The following is a 21,346-nucleotide window of genomic DNA, read 5'->3' on the forward strand; positions in this document are numbered from 1 at the left end:
GCGTCCAACTTCAGCTCAGGTCATGATCTCACGGTTTGTGAGTTCGAGCCCTGCGTCAGGCTCTGTGCTGACAGCTCGGAGCCTGGAGCCTGCTTTGGATTCTGTGTCTCCCTCTCTCTCTGCCCCTCCCCTGCTCATGCTTTGTCTCTCTCACTCTCAAAAATGAATAAATGTTAAAAATTTTTTAATCAAATATTTATATATAATAATTTATGGACCAAAAATGGAATCATATGGAAATTAGAAAACACTCAAAACTAAACTATAATAAAACACTAGACACTTCACACCTACCAGGATAGCTACTATTAAAAAAAAAAACACTATAATGTGTTGGCAAAGATATGAAGAAATTGGAAAACTTATGCGCTGTTGGTGGGCATGTAAAATAATGCTACCACTATGAAAAACAGTATGCGGATGGTTCCTTAAAAAATTAAAAATAGAGGGGTGCCTGGGTGGCTCAGTTGGTTAAGCATCCAATTCTTGGTTTCGGTTCAGGTCATGATCTCATGGTTCATGGGTTCAAGCCCCACATCAGGCTCCGTGCTGACGGCATGAAGCCTGCTTGGGATTCTGTCTCCCTCTCCCTCTCTCAAAAATAAACATTAAAAAAATTTTTTTTTTTAATTAAAAATAGAATTACCCTATCATCCAGCAATTCCACTTCAGGGTATATCTTCAGAAGAGTTAAAACCAAGGTCTCAAAGAGATACTTGTACACCTGTACACCCACGTTCATAGCAGCATTATTCACAATAGCTAAACGGTGGAAGGAATCCAGGAGTCCACTGATGACTGAATGGATAAGCAAACTGTGGTATACACAAACAATGGGACAGGTTCAGCCGTAAAAAGGAAATTCTGACATGCGCTAACAACGTGGCTGAACCTTGAAGACATTATGCTAAGTGAAATAAGCCAGTCAGAAAAGGAGAGCGTTTGCACAAAATTGTGAATGTGTTTACCACTATTGAGCTGTATGCTAAGAAATGGTTACAATGGGATGGGGCGCCTGGGTGGCTCAGTTGGTTAAGCATCCAACTCTTGATTTCAGCTCAGGTCACGATCTCATGGTTTGTGGGATCAAGCCCAACACCGGGCTCTGCCAGCTGACAGCACAGAGCTTGCTTGGGATTCTCTCTGCCCCTCCTCCCACCACTCACGTTCTTCAAAATAAACATTCAAAAAAATGCTTTAAAAATGGTTATGATGGTGGGGCGCCTGGGTGGCGCAGTCGGTTAAGCGTCCGACTTCAGCCAGGTCACGATCTCACAGTCTGTGAGTTCGAGCCCCGCGTCGGGCTCTGGGCTGATGGCTCAGAGCCTGGAGCCTGTTTCCGATTCTGTGTCTCCCTCTCTTTCTGCCCCTCCCCCGTTCATGCTCTGTCTCTCTCTGTCCCAAAAATAAATGTTGAAAAAAAAAAATGGTTATGATGGGAAATTGCATGTACATTTTAACTTACTAATTAAATAATTTATTACTAAACTAGGCATCTGGGTGGTTCAGTTGATTGAGTCTCTGACCTCAGCTTAGGTCATGATCTCACAGTTCGTGGGTCCGAGCCTCATGCGCTGACACCTTGGAGCCTGGAAACCTGCTTCGGATTCTGTGTCTCCCTCTCTCTCTGCCCCTCCCCCGCTTGTGCTCTCTCTCAAAAATGAATAAACATTACACAAAATTTTTTTAATAATAATAACTAAATACAAATGCATATAGACCTGCATCAAAGGACATTTTGGCCTTAAAGGGTAAGACTGTCCCACAAAGGGAAAAGAGTACCTTTGTAGAAAAATGATCTAGAAGCCATCTCTTTAACCAGGTGATCAAAATTAGCACCACCAGTGATTGGGACCTTCTCCATCACCACCATGCGCCTTAGATAAGCGATAGGAACACATCAGTCCTAAGCTATTTTTGCTAAAATTGTTTAACCCAAATCTAAGTATGCATAAAGAATCACAGATATCCAAACATGGTACATTGTAATAAGATAACTGGCTTGAACTTGTAAAAAAAAAAAAAAAAAAAGCCCATTAAGGTATCTGTTCTAAATTAAAAGAGGTTAAAGAGACATAACAACTCGATGTAAAACCTACGCATGTTGTGTGTAGAAAGGAGTGAGGTCGAGTCGAAGTGCCCAAGCACAAGGGTTAGAATAAGAGCCACAGGATAAACTCAGGCGAGTGTGAGAAAAAGGGAAATTCATATTTCTAATTCGTGAAACAGAAACTAATAGCGAAGAATGACAACAAAGAACTGATGCGCTGAAGAATAATGAAATGTCTACCAAGACTGACAAAGAAGAAAGCACAATATTAGATATAAAAAAGGAGACACAATGTGGATAGTCAAGATTACAAACATAAGGCAGTTCTACAAAGAACTCCGTGATAAATTTGAAAGCACAGACAAGATAAGAAAATAGGAAAACATTTTTCCTTAAGAGTATCACAGAATCCAGAACAGAGAAACCTAAACGATCTATTATCACCAAAAATCTAGAGTTAAAAGTCTCCCCACCCGGGGTGCCTGGGTGGCTCAGTCGGTAGAGCAGCTGACTCTTGATTTCAGCTCAGGTCAGGATCCCAGGGTCATGGGATCGAGCTCCACATGGGGCTCCACACTGAGCCTGGAGCCTGCTTGGGATTCTCTCTCTCTCCCTCTGCTCCTCTCCCCAGCTCGTAATCTCTTGCTCTTGTAACAAGACAAACCAAAACAAAAAAACTTCCCACCCACCCTACACATGCCAGGCACAGTGGTTTTACAGCAAACTTTACCAAAAATTTTAGAAATCCAAAATTCCAATGTTGTACAAACACTTGTAATGACAATGGAACGCTCTCTAACTCATTTTATGAAGTTGGAATAATCTCAATATAAAAACAAGGGCAGCGCAGGCAAGAAAAAACTTAAACCATCTCATTTCTGAGCGTGCATGCCAAAATGTCCCCAAGTATCAGAAAAACAAGTCCAGCAATATATTGGAAAATATATCATGACTGTTTTATTCCCGGAATGCAAGGATGTTTTAAGGTGAGAAAACTGTCAGGGTAGCTTACCGCAGTCACAGGCTAAAGGAGAAAAAACACGTGGCTCGCTCAGATTACCAGGTGTGCTCCTTGGCACCTGTACGCCGGTGGCCGCATGGTGAGGGAGGAAGCGGGTGGGGAAGTTCTAGTGGAAATGACCTGCTGAAAGGCTGATGCTAAAGTGATACAGGCGCAGAGCCCGAAGGGCCACAAGTCTCAAACCTAACAAGTTACTACTATTGGGCATCCAATCGCATGGACTGACCATGGCATCGTGGGGGGCGGAGGGGGAGCTCTTAGGATACTCAGCTCATTCTGGGAGATCTATTCACTCATGGTTGGATTCTGCCGCTAAGTTGGGAAATGGAGGGGGCATTCAACTTCAGAGAATGGCAAAGAGGAGTACTATGCAGAACACAGGACTGTACCTGCATCGGGAAGCTTAGCTACGACCCACAGGAGCTAAAAGACTGAGAAGAGATGGAGAAATGGTGATGAAAAGGTTTTAGGGGGAAAACAGGGGCTATTAGGTACATCACACAATCACTGAAAGCTAGAGAAATATCTAAGGCCAGGCTTACAGATACAATGCCAAAAAAATCGCAGATACATATGACCAAGCGGGTGACAGTCAAAGGAGTACTCAGAGGAACACTGGTAGCCACAAATGTTAGAAAACACGACTGAAATTAAGCACACAACTCAATAACGTAGCTTTGAGCAAATAAACCCAAAGAAACAGAAGGAAAGGGCCAATGAAGTAGGCAGACATCTTGCAAAGCTAGTCAAAGAAAATAAAATGCACAGAATACAGGACAAATGTTTGTTGGTTTTAACTGCTCTCACCCCGTCTCCTTATTCTGGTAAAAGAACCTCTCTATTCTATGGAGCACGTGGTACATATGAATCAGGTTTGGCTCATCTCGCCTCCCACCAAACCCCCATCCTCCCTATCCAGCCCTGGCCACAGCGCTTGCTCAGGAGGGCCAGTGACCCAAGAATACCCACTGATCGTCTGTGAAATACACAGATGCTAAGGGAGGAACTCTTTGCCTGTAAGGACTGAATGTAAACCGGAGCTTCCTGCAGAAAACAATGATAGGGAGAAAGAGATTCGTCCACCTACAGAAGCAGAGGTAATCCAAGAGACAAAGGAGAGTCCTAACGAAATCATGCCGGACCTGGATCAGCTCTGCCTAGAGCTGTATTCTTAGACCTCTGTCAACGAGCCCTGGTTTGCTTCTGCTAGTTGGAGTTAGATTTTGTCGCTTATAAGTAAGAAAGTCCAAAATGATGCCCCAAACAGCTTAAATACACATGAAATACGACTCACAAAATATAAACTGCCAAAATGGACTCAAGGATAGAAAACCTGAATAAAATGGCACAGAATTAAAAAGCAAAGATCTACCCCTTAAAAAGGAACCAAACAGAGATATTTTTTAGAAATAAAGCCTACCAAACTTTGAGGCAACAAATTAGTCCTGTTCTACAAATTATTGCAGAAGAAAAAGATAAAGATCAAACATCTCCAAATCCATTCTACAAGGCTAGCATAATGCTGTTATCAAAATGGAACAGCGACATCGTTAAAACAAAAAGTGAAATTGGCCCAGAAGGAAACATAAAAATCCTAAAGAAATGAACAAATCCTCTAAAACTAAACAGGGCTTACAAGCAAACCCAAGGACAGCTTGAGGAAGTCTGTTCATGGACAGCAGCACAGTAATAAAATGAAGACTTTTGGTTAACTCAGTAGATAGCAAAATCCATCACTGTTGAATAAAGGGTAAAAACCTTCAGCAGGCTGGGAACAGAAGGAAACGTTTTCAGCCTAATGGAGTTTATCTAGCAGAAACTTAGAGCAAGAACTGTATGACAACACACGAGAACCATTCCCACTGGGAGGAAAACAAGGATGCCACCCAACGTTACACCGGAGGTCCTGATCCCTGTAACCCCTAAAGAAAAAAGAGTGTCAAGGATAAAACTCCCACCAGTGGGACACGACTGGACTACCCAGAAAGCCAAGAGAATTAACTGAAAAACCACGAGAACCGAAGAATTCAGGGGCGTCTGGGTGGCACAGCCTGTTAAGTGTCATGATCTCATGGCTCACCAGTTAAGATAGCGCTTTTCTCCAAATTGAGCTAGGAGATTTATTCACTTATTAATGTTTGAGAGAGAGAGAGAGAATGAGCAGAGGAGGAGCAGAGAGAGCAGGAGACCCAGAATCTGAAGCAGGCTCTAGGCTCTGAGCTATCAGCACACAGCCCAATGTGAGGCTCGAACTCATGAACCGTGAGATCATGACCTGAAGTCAGACACTTAACTGACTGAGCCACCCAGGCACCCCTCAAGCTAGATTTAAAACCCTGCCAATGAAAATCTCAAGAGGATTTTTAAGTGGAAATTAACACGTTCCTTTTAGAGTTCTTATGTAAGAGAAAATACGAAATTTTCAAGGAATAGTAAGGCAGAGATGAGGGAGCTATGAGATTATTAATCCTGCCATAAAACGTGGTAGGTGCACCTACACCAACAGATTAGAAATTCCGAAAGGAGACCCATAAATACGCAGGAATTTCGTTTATTTTAAAAAGATACCTTAAATCTGTGAAGAATGACCCCTTCAGTAGATGGTATACAGATGACTATCCCTTTAGCAAAAGTCACTTCCCATAAAAAATAAATTTCAGCCAAGTTCAATATACACACACATACATATCCTTAACTCACCTGAAGTTTATTTTTTGTACACACAGACATACAAACACATACACATGTATACGTTTAAAGCTATGCTAAGATGCTATAAAGGAAAGTGAACAAGAAGCAGATAAATGAAGCAGTAGCTGGAGAGGACGTGGGAACAGCGACAGGTGTTTCAGGCTGTTTTGGATGGGAGAGTCTACAGCATGTTCGATGCTAACACATCCAGCAGAAAGGATGACAAAAACCAAAACTTCCATACAGTCCTGGAGCAGGAGGACAGACAAGCTCCAAAGCACAACAGAAAAGGTTTTAGTCCCACTGGATTACAAGGGGAAATTAGAGACAAGACAATCCATGAGCACATTTGTACGCTTGGTAACGGAGAGGTGCGAGTTCCCTCCAAAGGCTATGATTTAATGAAGTATGTGGTCAACACCTAAGAGGAGGAGGAGGAATTGGCAGACAACGTAAAAGTTGTGAAATACAACATCCCAGAGAAGATCTGCTAGGCGGTGCTGAGTGTCCACTTGAGGTTTTGTTAATTATGAATTTAAGATAGAACTAGTGAGCTAGGTTGGCTGTTTTCTCTAGCAGTTACTTGAGCATAAGCAGAGAGGTAAACGGGTTGGCCAGGGTTAGGTTTTACTAGATGAACACAGTGGAGGGAAACAAGGCAGCGGGAGGGTGTAGGGAAGTGGAGATAGGAGAGTAACAGTAAGAAGGGAAAGGAGCGGGGTGGGGGGTGGGGGGAGGCCTGCAGATAAAGATGAAGAGGAGGTAGTTGAGCAAGCAAGCAAGAAAGCCAGGGGGTGGCGACTGCACAGATGTATGAATTCAAGAAGGGCAATTCCTACCAATGACAGGGATCCAGGGAGGGACCGAAGACACAGGCAGCAGGCCTGAAGTGGAAGACAAAGAAGTAGGGGGCCACATACAGTGTTGAAGAGACCCACCCCCAGGAGGTAGAAAATGATGACAGAAGCAGGAATAGAAGACTCTGAGCCAGGGGGTAAACTCTTCAACGTCTGAACGGTGATTAGGTCAAGGCCAATAGTGAAGAGGGAGTGTATGGCCGGAAGTATGAGCTTCAAAGGACAAGTGGGATGGTTTGCAAGAGGGCTGAGGAGTAATGGTCTGTGTAGCCACAAGGCCGCCACCAGGCAGAGGATGTACACCGCAGCACGGAGGTGGGCATTCCTGCAGTCGTGGTGACTGGCATGCCAGGAAAACAGCTTACGAGGCACTGGGAAATTTGTCCTGAGTGTCTCTTAGAGGCGGAGGCACTAGATCCTTCCGCCGTGCTCCTGAATGCCTGACTCAGTATTACTTGGCAGCAGGCAACAGAGAAGGATTGCTCCCAGTTAGTAAATACATGCATGAAGGCACAGCACAGGGCCTGGCGCTTACTGAGTGCCCAGTGAGAATCTAGGAAAGGTTCCAGCCATTTCCATTTCCTGCCCGTTTAGGACCTGCGCCAAGGAGCAGTCTGTAACTTCACGAATCCCTCCTCCCTCCAGAGAGCCACTCAGACACCAGCACAAGTCGTCACCCACCAGGGGTTTAATTCTCCTTGAGCAGAAGGTCAGTTCAGAGACGGGCCCTGCCTTGTCCCCCATCCAGAGGGGGAAGATCTGCAGAGCACCCCAGGAATGTCTGAGCTCAGAGGAGCCAATCCTAGTCTCTGGGCAAGAGAAGCGGGTCGAGGGACTCAGGCTGCCTCTTCCTCTTCGCTCTCCTCCTCGCTCTCATGATACTGTCTGCGATTGGTGTTAACAAAGAGGTCAGAATCATCTTCAGAGCTGGACTCTTCTCCTGATGACTGTGGCTCCACTGGGAGTTCTGGCGGAGTCTGTCTGCATGGGGGAAAGGGACAGGGTTAACCCAATGGCTTCTGGAAAAACTAGACTGGCAATCAAGGAGCCCCATAAAAAGGAGGGCATAAGGCCAAGAAAAATTGTCTGAAGACCGCCTCCCACCTCACATCAAAAGTCTGCAAGAACCACTGGTTTTAATAAGGAGTCCAATCACCAACACTTAATGGACTCACACTACATACCAAGTGCTATACTAACCAATTTTACAAGCATTAACTCCTTTAATCCTCACAAAGCTCCCATCTTACAGGCGGGGAAATCCAAGCCTAAGAGATGAAGTAACCTGCTTAAACCAGTCATTTACAAGTGGTATTGCCATGATTTTAACCCCAGGCATCTGACTTTCAAGCCACACTCACAAACACATATTCTGGAGCTCTCACCAGGGACTCTACACAGATAGAAAGAAGATCTCTATTTTCCCCTCAAGTCTCCAAGGCCTTAGCCCCTATTTTCTGTCCTAAGGCTTGTTCCTCACCTGTTCCTACTGTTGTTGTGCTTCTCAGCCACTTCTGAGAAGGCCTCAGGCCTGTACCAAGAGAAGAACCAGGGTCAGAAAAGACAGAAAAATCTATCAGCAAAAAAGCTGTTTCCAGCTGTCCCTGCCTGGGATGCCATCTTCCCTCCCCCACCTCCACAGCTAGGAAGTCAATATCCCCCAAAATGAGACAGGCAGTGACCAAGGGGACCACCCTACCAGAGCCCTTCCTTCTGCAGAGAGCGCACATGGTCTTTGCAGAGCACGAAGGAGATCTCAGCCTTCACTTTTTCTCCCTCTTCAATCGGGTCAACAATGAGAAAGTCGCCTGCAGGTAAGACAGGAGAAAAGACACAATAAATCCTGCTCGCAGCGGGGGAAACCAAGCCCCCAGGAAACAGTTGTCTCCTACAGGGCTACCTCTCTCACCTCTCTTGATCCAGATGTTCTTCCGGTATTTGGAGGGCATGCTCACCAGGAAGCGCTGCCCCTGGGCTGTCTCCACCTCATGCAGATTGTTCCCTGGGGTCCTGAGTACCTGGTCCAAGAGAGACCAAGAACCAGTCAACCTCATCAGCCAGCTCAAATACTCAGTGAGCTGTGCTGCACCTTACCGCCGTGCTAGGGGCCCAAGGGGAACAGAAGGATGGGGAGGCAGAGCCGCTTATGCCCAATGCCACTCACCCTCACGATCTGCTGCTGGTCAGAGGGCACCATATGCTCCCCCAGCACCTCCTTCACCACATGCTTCCTCTTGGTGGCCTGAGACATGCTGGGGCCCGTCCCAGGGGGGTGAGGGATGGGGAGACTGTCAACTCCTCCTCCTGGGTTTCTTCGATGGCAAGTTCAGAACCCAGGACTGTTCTGAAGACGGAGAAAGACCTTTTACTGACGAGTGACTATGTCCTGGTTAAGAACATGACCTTTAAAATCTAATTACTAGGGTTCAAATTCTATCTTGGCTATGTCCCGGCTGTTCAACTTCCCTAGTTTCAGAGAAAAATAATAGCTAACTCTGATCACCGTTAGTAGAATAAAAGAAGGCAAGCAAAGCACTTAGCACAGCATATGGCACATAAAAAACAACTGACTGGGGTGCTTGTGTGGCTCAGTAGATTAAGTGTGCAACTCTTGAGATCGTCTAAGGTCCTCATCTCGCAGCTGTGAGATCAAGCCGGGAGTCTGGCTCTGTGCTGAGCGTGGAGTCTGCTTGGGATTCAATCTCTCTCTCTCTCTAAATAAACATTCTATTTATTTACTTACTTATTTAGGAGTCTGCTTGGGATTCATTCTCTCTCTCTAAATAAACATTTAATTAATTAACTATGTATGTATGTATGTTTATTTACTTTTAAAACCGAGAGAGAGCACGAGCAAGAGAGAGGCAGGGAGAGAAGACACAAAATCTGAAGCAGGCTCCAGGCTCCCAGCTGTCAGCACAGAGCCGCGCCGCAGGGCTCGAACTCAGGGACTCGAACTCAGGGACCGCGAGATCATGACCTGAGCCAAAGTTGTACGCTCCACCGACTGAGCCACGCAGGCGCCCCCGGAAATAAACACTTTAAGTAAACATTTTTAAGTAAATATAAAAAACCCCCTCCTGTTACCACATGTGCGGGCACAATCAGAAACTAAATACATGTCCTACAGAAAGAAGTCACTCCAGCAACGGCCCGGGGAAGGAGTGTGAGAGGACCTAACTGTATGTCCCTCAACACATCCGTACATCCCTAGCACAGCCACACAACACAGATGCTCAATTGTTCAACACACTACAGTCAGAGACCGATGGTCCGAGCCAGGAACAAGTTCATAAAAGGCCGGGTAAGCCGGCTGGGTCTGCGGCATCTGATTTCTGACTTGGGTACTGAGAAGACAGGGCTCGTTCCACCAAGGCTGAAGGTTTCCAAAGGAAACTCCAAAGTGTCACCTCTAGCCGCTGTCCCCTGCCCTCCTCCCTCCCTCTCCCGGAGGAAAGACGCTGAGAGCGAGACCCACACTTACTCTCTGGCCTTCGTCTCCCGCGGGCGCTGCCCGAACGACCTCGTTCTCCGGGACGCTGAGAGCAGCTCGCCCACGACTCACTTCGCAGCTAAGCCAACGAAGGCACAGAAAAGGGGCCTGCCGGCGGTCACGACGATGGCGTGGACGTATACTCAGGTCCCCCGCGCCTCTGACTTCTAGCCGACTCCTCCAAGCCCAGTGACGACGAGGACTACGCGAGCCCTCCTGGGTCGGAGCCTTCCGAGCACCGTACTTCCGGTGCTACCTCGGAAGCCTCCTGGCTACCCTCCCCCGCCTCGTCCGTCTCTTTAACTCTTCCCACCGCCAGGTCAGCCGAGGCTAAGTTTTTAAGTTCCCGATGCGGGCAGCGGGGAATGGAGTTTTCTCCGACGCCCCAGCTTCCTGAGACCGGACATCCTGCCCGAGAAGCGAGACCACAGAAGGCAGCCGGGCTTCCCGAGAGGCAACCCGAAAGCCAAGCCTACTAAAAGGCGCCACTGAGGTCGAGAGCGCCTCATCTCTATGGCTCGAGGCGGCTAGAAGTGCCCAATTCGGAATTTTTTTTTCACAGGCGGCTCTTGAGGCGACCCGGAAGCGGAAGTGGAAGAAAGTTCTAGTGGGTTGAGGTATCGCTCGGAGCAGCCGGGTGGCGGGAGGAGCCGTTACGAGAGCGGGAGCTGCCGGTGAGCGCTAGCTGCGGAGCAGGGCCGGAGCCGGAGGCGGGAGGAGGCGCGGGGAGGAGGGGTGGAGAGGAGCCCGAGCGCTGGAGCGGCCTAGAGGATGCGCCCTCGGAGAGGGCTCGGCCGCCGGGCGGGGAGAGGGCGGGGCGGGGCGCGGCGGCGCGTGGAGGGGGCGGGGCGGCGCGCGTGGGGCGGGGCCGGGGCGGGAGCGCGTGCGTGGACCCCGCCGCGCGGGAGGAGCAGGTGCGCGCGCTCCGGCCAGCGCGTTCGCTCTGTGAGCGGCGTGCGCGGGCGAGTGGGGGCAGAGCGACCCTTGGTTTGCTTTTCGGCCCAGGGGAGCCGCTCCTGGCGGGGTCAGTGCCTTCTTAGCCCAGCCAAGGTCACACAGGGAGTGACAGCTCAGGGAGGGCCCCGGCCACCGACTCTGGGAATCCTCCCGCTGCCCCGAGTGCGCCACCTGTGAGGGCAGGAGAGTTTTTCCTCCTGGGCAGCGCTAAAACCCAGATCCCGCAGGGAAAGGTTCTTTTGCCTGGCGGGGAAAACACTCTTCTTGGACCCCCGTTCTCTCCTCCGTGAAAGGAGGAGGATCGGGTTAGCCGCCGCAATGGCTGGTTTCGCGTTCTCTTACTAGAACAGGGCCCCTGGGCCCTTGGGAGTTCCCGGTTTTCAGCCCTAACTCCCTTTTCTTGGGATTCCTAGATTAAGCCGATCAAGATGACAACCTCCCAAAAGCACCGAGACTTCGTAGCAGAGCCCATGGGGGAAAAGCCAGTGGGGAGCCTGGCCGGGATTGGTGAAGTCTTGGGCAAGAAGCTGGAGGAAAGGGGCTTTGACAAGGTGCGGGGTGACTGCATGCATCTGGGGGGGCGGGGCGTGGGTAGGGCAGACTACCATGTTTCCTGGCAGTTAGGGGTGAGGAAAGCGAGAGTAACTGTTGGGGGTGGACAGCGGTGTGTGGTCTGAAGGGGTAGCCAGAGCCTGTCGGACCTGCCAGCCTCGCGTGCTTTGAAGCCGCAGTAGTGGCCTTCGAGCACTGAGCAGCATGCCCTTTACTTTGCCCGTTGTGCAGGCCTACGTGGTCCTTGGCCAGTTCCTGGTGCTAAAGAAAGACGAAGATCTCTTCCGGGAATGGCTGAAGGACACGTGCGGTGCCAATGCCAAGCAGTCCCGGGACTGCTTCGGGTGCCTTCGGGAGTGGTGCGACGCCTTCTTGTGAGGCTCTCCGGGGAGCCCCCAGCCCCTGGCCCCAGCATGGAGTCTCCAGAGTTTGCAGCCGCGTGGGGACTCCTCCCCTGTCCTCTACAAAGGAAGAGATTGCTGTTGTCGTACTCCACCTCTGATGTACTCCAAGGTCTTTTGGGAGTTCTCTCCCCTCACCATTTCAACTTTTTGAAATTCTCGCCCTTGCATGCATTTCCCTTCTCCTTCCCCTGCCAGTTTCATGTCAACAATTACCAGCTTCTCCGAGTGGATTCCAGGCCCTTCCCTGACCCCCACTCCCACCCCCACCTCTGGTCTGTTTTATGCTATTTGGCTCTTTTTTGGCAAAACAGTCACTGTCCTTGTAAAGTTTTTTAAATCAATAAAGTCAGTGGCCTTCCTGACTGGGCGTTGTGCGTTGAAAAGCAGGTGGGCTGGGACTTCCCCACAGACTGACCAGGTCTGCGACACTCCTTATCAGCACAGATCGAAACTGGCGGCTTCCTTCCTACCCGGGAGGGTAGCCACCCTAGCCACGTAGGCCTCAGCCAGGTGCTTTGGCGTGTCCCTTAGTAACCTGGCAGGGAGTGTGGGCTGATATCTCCCTGGGATCTGGGTGGGCTGTGATGTTCCAGATGTCATCCGAGTCAACATCTGGGCTAGGCAGCACCTGGTGGAAAAGTCAGTGGGAGTCCAGGGTACCGGGAAGAGGGTGAATCAGATGTAGGTAAGAGTTCACCTGCCAATCATCGGGTGCTTTCCTGGCCTTTGGGAGGAGTGGCCAGGCCTCTGGCTCTCTTAGGGAGGTTAGGGAGCCAGAACATGGACATCACAACTACGCGGGCTTGAGTGAGCTATACTTTTGTTGGGTATATTTTTGTCCTGGTCTTTGTTGAACGCTCAGTGTTAACCAGGCCCGCAGCTAAGATCTTTGCAAACATATTTTTCTCCCCTGGTAAGAGGTCATTGTTTTTTCTTTTGTAGGTGAGGAAACCAGAGGCTCAGAGAGACTAAGTAATTTGACCATGGACTTCCTGCTCGGAAGGTGCCAGATTGGCCCTCAAAATGTAGCTCAAAACCCACGTACCTGAGGGCCCTTTGTTCCCCGGTCACGTCACTTGGCCTCTCCAAGCCTCTGTTTTCCCACTTGGCAAATGAGGTGGTTGTAAGGAGCAGGTATGACGCTAGCTGTGTGGCACCCAGCCCTGCTTGGCTTTGTTTCTTTCCCCGGACCACTAATGAGGAACTCCTTGCTTGCAGACTTCTCCCCGCAGGACTTACAGTCTGGTGAGGGGAGCGTGACAGGTATTAAATGCAAAAAATTGGGATACTATGTGAAGGTTCTCGTGATCCCGGGGAAGGGAAAAATGAAGGAAAAGTTGAGAAACTCAACTCCGCTAATAGCAACTTTGTCTGAAGTACCAAAGAGAGGGGCAGTGCTACCCCAGGGTGGGAAAGGATACGGGCCACACACATACACAACAGGGCTGCATGCAGAGAACTTGACTGTGATGAAGACGAAGCAGACAAGACAGAAAAAGAGTAAAAGGCTTGAATGGCAGCCATGAAAGGAATACCCCAAATGGCGGATAAGCTTAGGAAAAGGTGCTCGATCACAGGAGTCGGAAACGCAAATGAGATGCCGTTGTCCACTCCCTGGCAAAAATTCCAAAGTCAAACAATACTAAGTGCTGATGAGGGAGTGAAGCAACAGTTTCCATCCAGCTGGTGGGAGTGTAAATTGGTATGAGCCCTTGGGGAAACAGTTGGGCGTTTTCTAGTAAAACTAAAGATAAGACCCATCCTGTGACCCTGCACGTCTGCTCCCGGGGCCACTGCCAAGGACTCTCGCATATCCGCACCTGAATGCGCGTTCACGGATGCGTGTTCACCGCAGCTTTATTTATAACAACCCCCAACTGGACCAACCGTAACGGCTGTCGGTACCAGTGAACGTGAACAAATGACAGGTGAACCGAGCGCCCCAAATGTCAAATGCCGTGATGCCGTTCACGTAAAGTTAAGTGGATCCCTGCTCAGGGATCCCTGTATAGGTGGTAAGACTCTAGAAAAAAGACGAGGAAATGCTTATCGTAAAAGTCAATAGCAGAAGCGGAGTAGTTCCCTTGGGGGGAAGGAGGCGTGAGGAGCGGGGGGCTTGGGGGCGGGGGTGGCAATACAGGCATTCACTAATTTGTTAACACATACGCACTGTGTGCTTTTCCGGTATAAGCTACATCTCAGAACAGTGGAAGGATAAAAAGGAAACCAGAAGTAAGGCCCCAGGGATAGAGCAAGTATGTGATTACTTGGAAAACAGGGTGGTTATTGGTCGGGGTAAGGGGTGAGTGCGGGGCTGGGTCTGGAAAGTGAGCAGCCCTCCTGGAAGGGCACCAGGTGGCCAGAGCAGGGCCCAGCTTGTGTTACAGACCACTTTCTGGGAGGATGCCAGCCTGACTCCCAGACCGCGGTGGTAATTCAGGCCGTCCGTGGAGTTTCAGGCTAAGTTTCAGATGTTTTCCTGGATGGGTCCAGGGTCACCTCAGAGTCCCCTCAGCCTCAACCCTTTGCGGTGTGACACTGCCACACGGGCCTGGGGTGCTCAGGCAGGGGCTCGGCAGGGCCATGCCCTCCCCCTACCTCAATCCTGACGCTGCCAGATGGCTGCTGACGCTCGGGAGGCAGTGGAGACTCCCTCCTCCCCCACAACACCCTTCCCATGGCTCCTGCCCATGCCGGTTGGCAGGTCTTGCCTCTCGTGGTTCTGGCAAGGGGGCCCGCCCAGCAGAAGCTCGTGGGCCACACTGCCCGCTCTGCTTCCTCCTCACCCACAGTCTCGTGGGCCCTTCCCTGCCTCACCCACAGTCTTTGTCTCTGAAGCGGCTGGGACCTGCTATCTCACCTCTCACTTGGGGCTCAGGCAGCGTCTGTGACACGTTAAAGGTCGAAACCCTTTATCTGGGTCCCTTAGCGCATCCCACACAAGTTCCTGGTTCAGTCCTAGAGCAGCAGGAGACAGAAGGCATCTAGAATGTACTTTGTGACAGGGTGGCTTCGGAGATCCAGCCCCAACTTAGCCTGCAGGACGTAGGGACCAAGGCCTGTAATGTTGGAGAAAGCAGACCCGAGTGGGGACGGGTAGGAGGTTATCTAAATGTCAACCCAAACTGCTCAACAGGATGTGCCCGGCCAGGGGGCATGGGTGGGCACGGGAGTCAGCAGATACTGCCCCCTGTTCCTCCCTCCCCTGCGGTACCCAGCCAGAGCTTGACCCGCTCGGCCACTCTAGTTATGAGTACTCAGATGTGGCCAGAGCTTGGGGTGAACCCAACTTCCACGCTCTGGAGTCCGGAAGGGGTCCTGCTGTCCCCGGAGGGAAATGGGAGGCTACGGGATGAACCCCAGCCTGAGACACGCCTCCCCACTCTGGCCCAGTGGCAGCCCAGACGGTGTGAAAGGCTCAGAGGATACGTTCTTGCCTATCAACCCCCTTCCCCGTTGCCCACACCCCCTCAGGGACCCAAGGCTCTTTCTACTGTCACTCGTGGCCTCGACTGCTGACAGCCTGAAGGAGCCAGCCAGACCCGCCTCTGAATCAGGGCCTCCTCGACTTGCCGTGTGACCTGGGGCCAGCTGCTCACTGTTCTGAGCCTGACTTCTCTCCTCTGTCACCTGGTATAGGTTGGTAAAGGTTCAACCAGCTAATGAACCTGAAGCCCCGGGCACTCTGGGGCACTCCTCCACCGATGGGAGCTTCCTGGATCTCAGCTTTCTTTGCCTTAACGTCTCTTTTCCCAGATGTGCTTAGGGCAAGGGGAGCGAAGCCCTGGGGGAGGGAATATCCGTGGCCCAACTGGAAGTCCAGGGAAGAGGGTTCTGGGGGCAGCACCGAGGCCCCGAGTAGGCCGATCCCAGGGTGAAGATGTCGAGAGCCCACCCTGGTCAGCAAGACCCATCGGCCAGAGGCAAGAGGGTGGTGCCACGGGCAACCTGGATTGGGATCCCTGGGCCACAGCAAAAATGAAGTCTGTGCCCTGTGGCCGGTAGGGAGGGCCAACCCTGAGCTCACACCTGGCCCATGCCTCCTTCTGGAAGCCAGAGTGGTCCCGACAGGATGGAGCCCAGGCCGAGGGCTCTTCTCCAGATGAGACCCAGCCCTGGGAAAATCCTTTTGGGGTCCCCCTGCCTCCAGGGAGCCTCCGCCTACACAGCAGACCTCATATCCCCGTGGAGACGTGGGACTCACGTCCAGGACTCACGCACCAGGATGCTGGCACGCACCGGGCTCCACCCCTGACACTTTTCCTTTGACTTCCCCCATTTCTCCCTAGTAAAACGGCTTCCGCAGAGCAGTTATGAGGATGAGAGTGTGTCGAGGCCCCGGTGCAAGGCCCGGCACACACCAGAAGCCCAGCAATTGTTACTTAGCCTTCCCCATCCCTCTTTTCCCACCAAGACACCGCTTCTAGCTGTGTGACCCTAGGCAAATGGCCTGAGCTCTCTGATTCACTTTCTTCATCTGAAAAACAAGCTCGATGCTTACTACCTAAGAGTGCTTGGGATAGACCAGTGGGTGAAAGATCTTCGGAGACTGTTAGGTTGTGATGCAACCTGTGGTACTCATTCGCACCGGTGCAAAGGAGTGAGGGGGAGGGTAGGGGCCAGCGAGCTAGGGACCCACCGGCCCTTGGTGGGTCAGAGACGAGGCCTTGGCTAGTTTTCCAAGGAGCCGTTGGAGGTAAGTGTGGCCATGGCTGAGCTCCAAGTAATGGCAGAGCGGGACCCGGAGAGCCTGGGGAGGCTCCCGGCCCCCTGGGGCTGCCTCTCCCTCCTCTGCCCTGAGCCTCTTACTCCACCCCCTCCCAGGTTCTCTCAGGTTGGGTTTCTGCCTCATTAAGCCACAAGTGAGCCGGCTCTCCCACAAACGGGCATCTGTCCCTTTAAGGCAGACACCTGAGCCTACCCTGTGACTGTGTGACTGTTCCCTGGAATCCCAGATTGGTTTTCACAGCTGGGCTGAGGGGGTGGGGAGCAGCTGGTCTGGGTCTCCCTGGGAGGACATCACGGCCCTTCCTGGCCCTGGGATTCTGCGACCAACCGGGAATTGTACCTGCTCGTAATATTCACCATCGAAATAGCCCCCAACGGTTTGTCAGGTACTATAACCCACTACCCCTTACAAGCCCCAAGCGAGATCCCTGGAGGCCCTAAGCACTAACAAGATCTTCGTGCCCCAGAGCAAAATGCACCCCTACCCCCCCACAACTCGTGATTAAAAGTACAAGCTACACTGACCTCTAAAACACAAATAAGGAAGTCCACCAAGATTCAGACTTTTGCCGTGTTAGCTGCTTCAGTGCTGTTCATTGATTACCAGATTTTTCTAAAAAAAAAAAACTCCTAGTGCCCTATTTGGCTGCTACCTCCAGCACGCACAGTTTTACCTATGGGTGGCCCAGTCCCGGGTGTTAATGCCAGTGTAACCTTAGCAGGTAAGAGTGGTCACCTATCCTCGATGATGACACAGAGGCCTTGGGAGGCCATGGGACTTGTCCAAGTCACCAGTCAGTAAAGGGCAGAGCTGGTACGACACACACCCCTCTTTCTGGCCCGTCTTCATCTTTTGGGCTCAGCGTGGTCTGAGAGCGCAGATTTGAGTTCGACTGCCTGGGCTCAAAAGCCAGCATCATCACTTACTATTTACTAGCTGACATCCTGGGGCAAATCAGTTCTCCCCTCTGCGTCCTGTGGCTCGCTGCGTAAGGTGGAAACATTACCAATTCCCATTTCATGCTGGCCGGGAGGGTCAAACGGTGCCCAGCTCAGTGCACTGGTCTCCTTTCCTGTCATATTCATAGGACCAGGGCTTCTCCAAGCACTTTGCCTGTTGAGTTCTCACAGCAACCCATTTTACAGAGAGGGAAACTGAGGCACTGAGCGATTAAGGCATTCCTTCCAGGTAACACAGGTAGCAAACGGTGGCAATAGTAAGACCTCGCCAATGGTTGTCGGTATTTCATGCCGGCTGAGCTTTCCATGAAACTGTTTGAATGGTGGCACTTGCCGGGGACTGTCACGGTCCTTTCCCTCACGAACTGGGTGTGTCCCTGGAGGGCAGGGCAGCATCGCGGGGGACACAGGTATGCTGGGGCCACGGACTGCCCCCTTTGGCGCGAGGACGGCGGCCTCTCAGATCGCCCAGGCTCGCATCCCTCCCCGGCTCTGCCTCTGCCGCGGGGTGGGCGGGGCGGGCGGGGCCGCTAGCCTATAAAAACGGCGCGCCCCTGAGGGCCTGACACTGACGACCGACCGTGGCCATGGCGCCCCCGAGCCTCTCGCGGGCTCTGGGCCTGGGCCTGCTCGCGCTCTGCCTCCTGGCGCTGCCCGGTGACGCCCGTGCCCGCCCGGCGGAACGCAGAGTCGGAGAACGCCAGAACCTGTCACTCAGTGACCCGCAGGTGCAGAAGGCAGCGCAGGCGGCCGTGGCCAGCTACAACATGGGCAGCAACAGCCTCTACTACTTCCGCGACACCAGGATCCTCAAGGCCCAGAGTCAGGTGTGGACGGGCGGGCGGGTCAGGGGCGAGAGGCAGCCTCCCACCAGGCCAGCAGGGCTTTCAGCCGGTGGCCAGGTTGAGGGGGTGCCACGAGAGTAATCGGGACATTTTCATACGATGTATTTTTTAAATCGGATTAATGCCAAGAATTCATTATGAACGACCTATCCAGCTTTCGGTGGACGGGATCCAGCCCTGTCTCACTAGCCTCACGGTAGCCCCCCCCCCCGCCCTGAGGGGCGGACTGGGGAGAGGGGAGTGAGGGAGATGGGGCGGTGGGCTTCAGGACATGTGCACACCTGGGTCTCAGCTTCCTGTGTGGCCCGGGCCTCCGCCCCTCTCCCCAGGGGTCGCCACCAGAACTTCCCCATCCAGGGTCTGAATCCCGAGGCCCAGCCCAGCATGCCGAATGTGGAGAGAGGGGAGAGGTCTGGGTCTGGGGTAGTTTTCCGGTGCCCCTCACCCGCTCCTGCCCTCCCTCCCCAGCTGGTGGCCGGCATCAAGTACTACCTGACCCTGGAGATGGGGAGCACAGCCTGCCGGAAGAACGTGGCCACCGGAGATGGCGTAGATGTCACTACCTGCCCCCTGGCCACAGGCGTGCAGGAGGAGGTAACAGCCCCGCACCCCACTGCCCAGCACCCAAGGCCCTCGATTGTCCGGCCCGAACTGGTCTGGTTGGCCAGGCTGATGTCTGGCTGAACCTGTCCCTATCACCTGGATGACTCACTCACCAGGCCAGGGTGGGGTACACAGAGGAGGAGACTGGGGCTTCTCCCTCACAGGAGCGGGCTAGCAAGATCTGGGATCTGGTCCCGGCCATCTGAGTCATTGTCCCTTTGGGCCAGTGACCACCGCTCTCGAACCCCAGAGCACAGCGTCGCAGGCTGAGGATGGCAGTTGCCGGGAGTCAGGCCTGGGGCCCCACCCACCTCTCCTTCTCTCCCTGCAGAAACTGCGCTGTGACTTCGAGATCCTGGTGGTCCCCTGGCAGAATTCCTCCCAACTTCTAAAGCATAACTGTGTGACCATAACCTAGACCCCTTCAGGCACGGGAACCGGAGGGAGCAGGTGCAGCGCGGAAGGCACACATCCATGGATGTATCTGTCACAATAAAGTGCTGCCGGCTTCTCACATTGGACTCTCCTGAGTGCTTCACTCCCCGCCGCCCAGGACTCAGAGTTCCCAGCCTGTGACCATCCCATCCCCGCACGTGGGCCAGAGATGGCAGAGTCCCCACAGGCCATGAGACCTTGAGGGCAGGGACAGTGGCTTTCAAGTATACACTGTGGGCTATACGCCAGAGGGACTCCCCAGTGCTTTGCCCCAGGCAAGACTCCTGGAAGGGGACGGACAGGAAGCCCCAAGGGGACCGAGGTCACATCTGCCCACAGGAGGGATGAGGGGACAGAGGCAATTTGATGTCGTTTAAAGCAAACGGAACTGCAACATTTTATGCACAACTGCATACGTGGCTACCATTCGTCCTCACTGTATACACACACACACACACACACACACACACACACAAACCACAATTCACACTTGGATGCTCCAGAAACACAGGTGCACACAGAAGTAACACCCTCTACCCCAAGCAGCCTGGACATGTATACAGACCTCCAAACACATAACCCCAGAGACCCACATCCCCCACCGGGAGCTGTGCCTCAGACAGACACACACACACACACACGCACACACGCACACGCCTGGAACAGGACGAGCAGTAACTAGATCCCTTGGGAGCACTAGGTGTGGGCCCCAGCAGGCCCTGGCGGGCTGAACTTTGGTGGCTGTGGACCTGGGGAATGCCCCTGCCCCGGTCTTCTGTCCCTCACCGCCCCCATCGTGCCTGCCTCCAGCCCCCTGCCCAGTGCTAGGACCGAATGAGGAGCAGCCCCGGGTGCCAGGCCCTGCCCTCTGCTCCCAGAGGCTATGTAGGGGTAGGGATGGGGAGGCGGAAAATAGAGGTAACTTCCACACGGAACACTGAGGAGCGAAGGGGCTGAGTTTGACGGGAACTAGGGGTGCAACGGAAAACCTCAGCCCTGCTTGAGCCTGTCAGACGAGACAGCTCAGACAGCCCAGGGCCATGGAGTGTGGAGGTCGGCCTCTGCTTGGAAGGGCTCCCGTGGGCCACCTAGCAGGAGCCTCTGACACTGGGCAGGGGAAGTGGCAGGAAATGCTTACTCAATGAATGTGTGAGGTGGTGGGTGAGGCGAGGCCTGCGGATATCTTCCAGGTGGCCTCTCCACCCCCGGAATCAGTGCCCGGATCCCAGATGGCATCTCGTCTGCACAGTCTATTCCCGGGCCTCGGGCCAGGCGGTACCCCGGGCCGGGCCAGGGAGTGAGGCTCTGCTTCTGCCCGAGGGCCTGGAGTCTTCACCTCTGTCTGGCCCAGCCTAGAGGTGGTGGAGGGGGAGGGAGACTGGCAAAACCATCCTGCTCTTGACCCCCTCCAGCCCGTACTGTGCCCTGGCCTCTCTCTACCAGGGACGAGGTGGCTGCCGTAGACGGTGCAACGCCCCACTCCGGTTGTGAAGTGCCAAGGCTGGGCTCGAGCCTGACTCAGCGCTAGGTCTCCGGCACCGGGCCCAGGCCCTTGGGGACCTGGGTCAGAGCCTTACCTCCAACAAGGCCATGGGGACGGGCTCTGGGCATTTTGCCCAGGTTCAGGCTGAAAGTAGGGGGACTCATCTAAGCCCTAGACCAGGCAGGGTTGGGGGTGGGGGCGGCCATTAGTCTCATTCTCTGTTTTCCTCCAACAGAGGCTCATCTATCCCCTCAATACACACACACA

At 52.6% G+C, this 21,346-nt stretch overlaps 3 protein-coding genes across 4 annotated transcripts; 2 read left to right on the plus strand and 1 right to left on the minus strand.

The window, feature by feature from the left end:
- Positions 1-2,982: 2,982 nt before the first annotated feature.
- Positions 2,983-10,377, minus strand: EIF1AD (eukaryotic translation initiation factor 1A domain containing). Its single transcript, XM_043582577.1, has 6 exons — positions 10,104-10,377; positions 8,784-8,963; positions 8,529-8,637; positions 8,319-8,427; positions 8,100-8,150; positions 2,983-7,600 (listed from the first exon to the last, which is right to left on the minus strand). The coding sequence occupies exons 2-6, from the start codon at positions 8,868-8,870 to the stop codon at positions 7,456-7,458; spliced, it is 501 nt and encodes a 166-aa protein (XP_043438512.1). The 5' UTR covers positions 8,871-8,963; positions 10,104-10,377; the 3' UTR covers positions 2,983-7,455.
- An 80-nt stretch (positions 10,378-10,457) lies between these two features.
- Positions 10,458-12,387, plus strand: BANF1 (BAF nuclear assembly factor 1). Of its 2 annotated transcripts, none has more exons than XM_043582579.1 (3): positions 10,458-10,786; positions 11,483-11,620; positions 11,853-12,387. In XM_043582579.1, exons 2-3 carry the CDS (start codon positions 11,498-11,500, stop codon positions 11,997-11,999), a joined length of 270 nt encoding a protein of 89 aa, XP_043438514.1. In that variant the 5' UTR covers positions 10,458-10,786; positions 11,483-11,497; the 3' UTR covers positions 12,000-12,387. The 2 variants fall into 2 exon arrangements, with proteins under 2 accessions (XP_043438514.1, XP_043438515.1); XM_043582580.1 differs by lacking the exon at positions 10,458-10,786 and adding an exon at positions 11,020-11,136.
- Positions 12,388-18,277: 5,890 nt separating this feature from the next.
- CST6 (cystatin E/M) lies at positions 18,278-19,675 on the plus strand. Its single transcript, XM_043582578.1, has 3 exons — positions 18,278-18,540; positions 19,027-19,152; positions 19,493-19,675. Exons 1-3 carry the CDS (start codon positions 18,301-18,303, stop codon positions 19,577-19,579), a joined length of 453 nt encoding a protein of 150 aa, XP_043438513.1. The 5' UTR covers positions 18,278-18,300; the 3' UTR covers positions 19,580-19,675.
- The last annotated feature ends 1,671 nt before the right edge of the window (positions 19,676-21,346 follow it).

Source organism: Prionailurus bengalensis, chromosome D1 (assembly GCF_016509475.1).
Source record: "Prionailurus bengalensis isolate Pbe53 chromosome D1, Fcat_Pben_1.1_paternal_pri, whole genome shotgun sequence".
Taxonomy (NCBI): Eukaryota; Metazoa; Chordata; class Mammalia; order Carnivora; family Felidae; genus Prionailurus; species Prionailurus bengalensis.

What these genes read in the sequence shown, in the direction of transcription:
- BANF1 (XM_043582579.1), top strand. Translation starts at nt 11,498, where the DNA reads ATGACAACCTCCCAAAAGCACCGAGACTTCGTAGCAGAGCCCATGGGG. An exon ending in AGGAAAGGGGCTTTGACAAG is followed by an intron (nt 11,621 to 11,852) that starts GTGCGGGGTGAC and finishes CCCGTTGTGCAG; the next exon opens with GCCTACGTGGTCCTTGGCCA.
- CST6 (XM_043582578.1), top strand. Translation starts at nt 18,301, where the DNA reads ATGGCGCCCCCGAGCCTCTCGCGGGCTCTGGGCCTGGGCCTGCTCGCG. An exon ending in TCCTCAAGGCCCAGAGTCAG is followed by an intron (nt 18,541 to 19,026) that starts GTGTGGACGGGC and finishes CTCCCTCCCCAG; the next exon opens with CTGGTGGCCGGCATCAAGTA. An exon ending in CCACAGGCGTGCAGGAGGAG is followed by an intron (nt 19,153 to 19,492) that starts GTAACAGCCCCG and finishes CTCTCCCTGCAG; the next exon opens with AAACTGCGCTGTGACTTCGA.
- EIF1AD (XM_043582577.1), bottom strand. Translation starts at nt 8,870, where the DNA reads ATGTCTCAGGCCACCAAGAGGAAGCATGTGGTGAAGGAGGTGCTGGGG. An exon ending in ACCAGCAGCAGATCGTGAGG is followed by an intron (nt 8,638 to 8,783) that starts GTGAGTGGCATT and finishes CTCTTGGACCAG; the next exon opens with GTACTCAGGACCCCAGGGAA. An exon ending in CTGCAGAAGGAAGGGCTCTG is followed by an intron (nt 8,151 to 8,318) that starts GTAGGGTGGTCC and finishes CTCTTGGTACAG; the next exon opens with GCCTGAGGCCTTCTCAGAAG.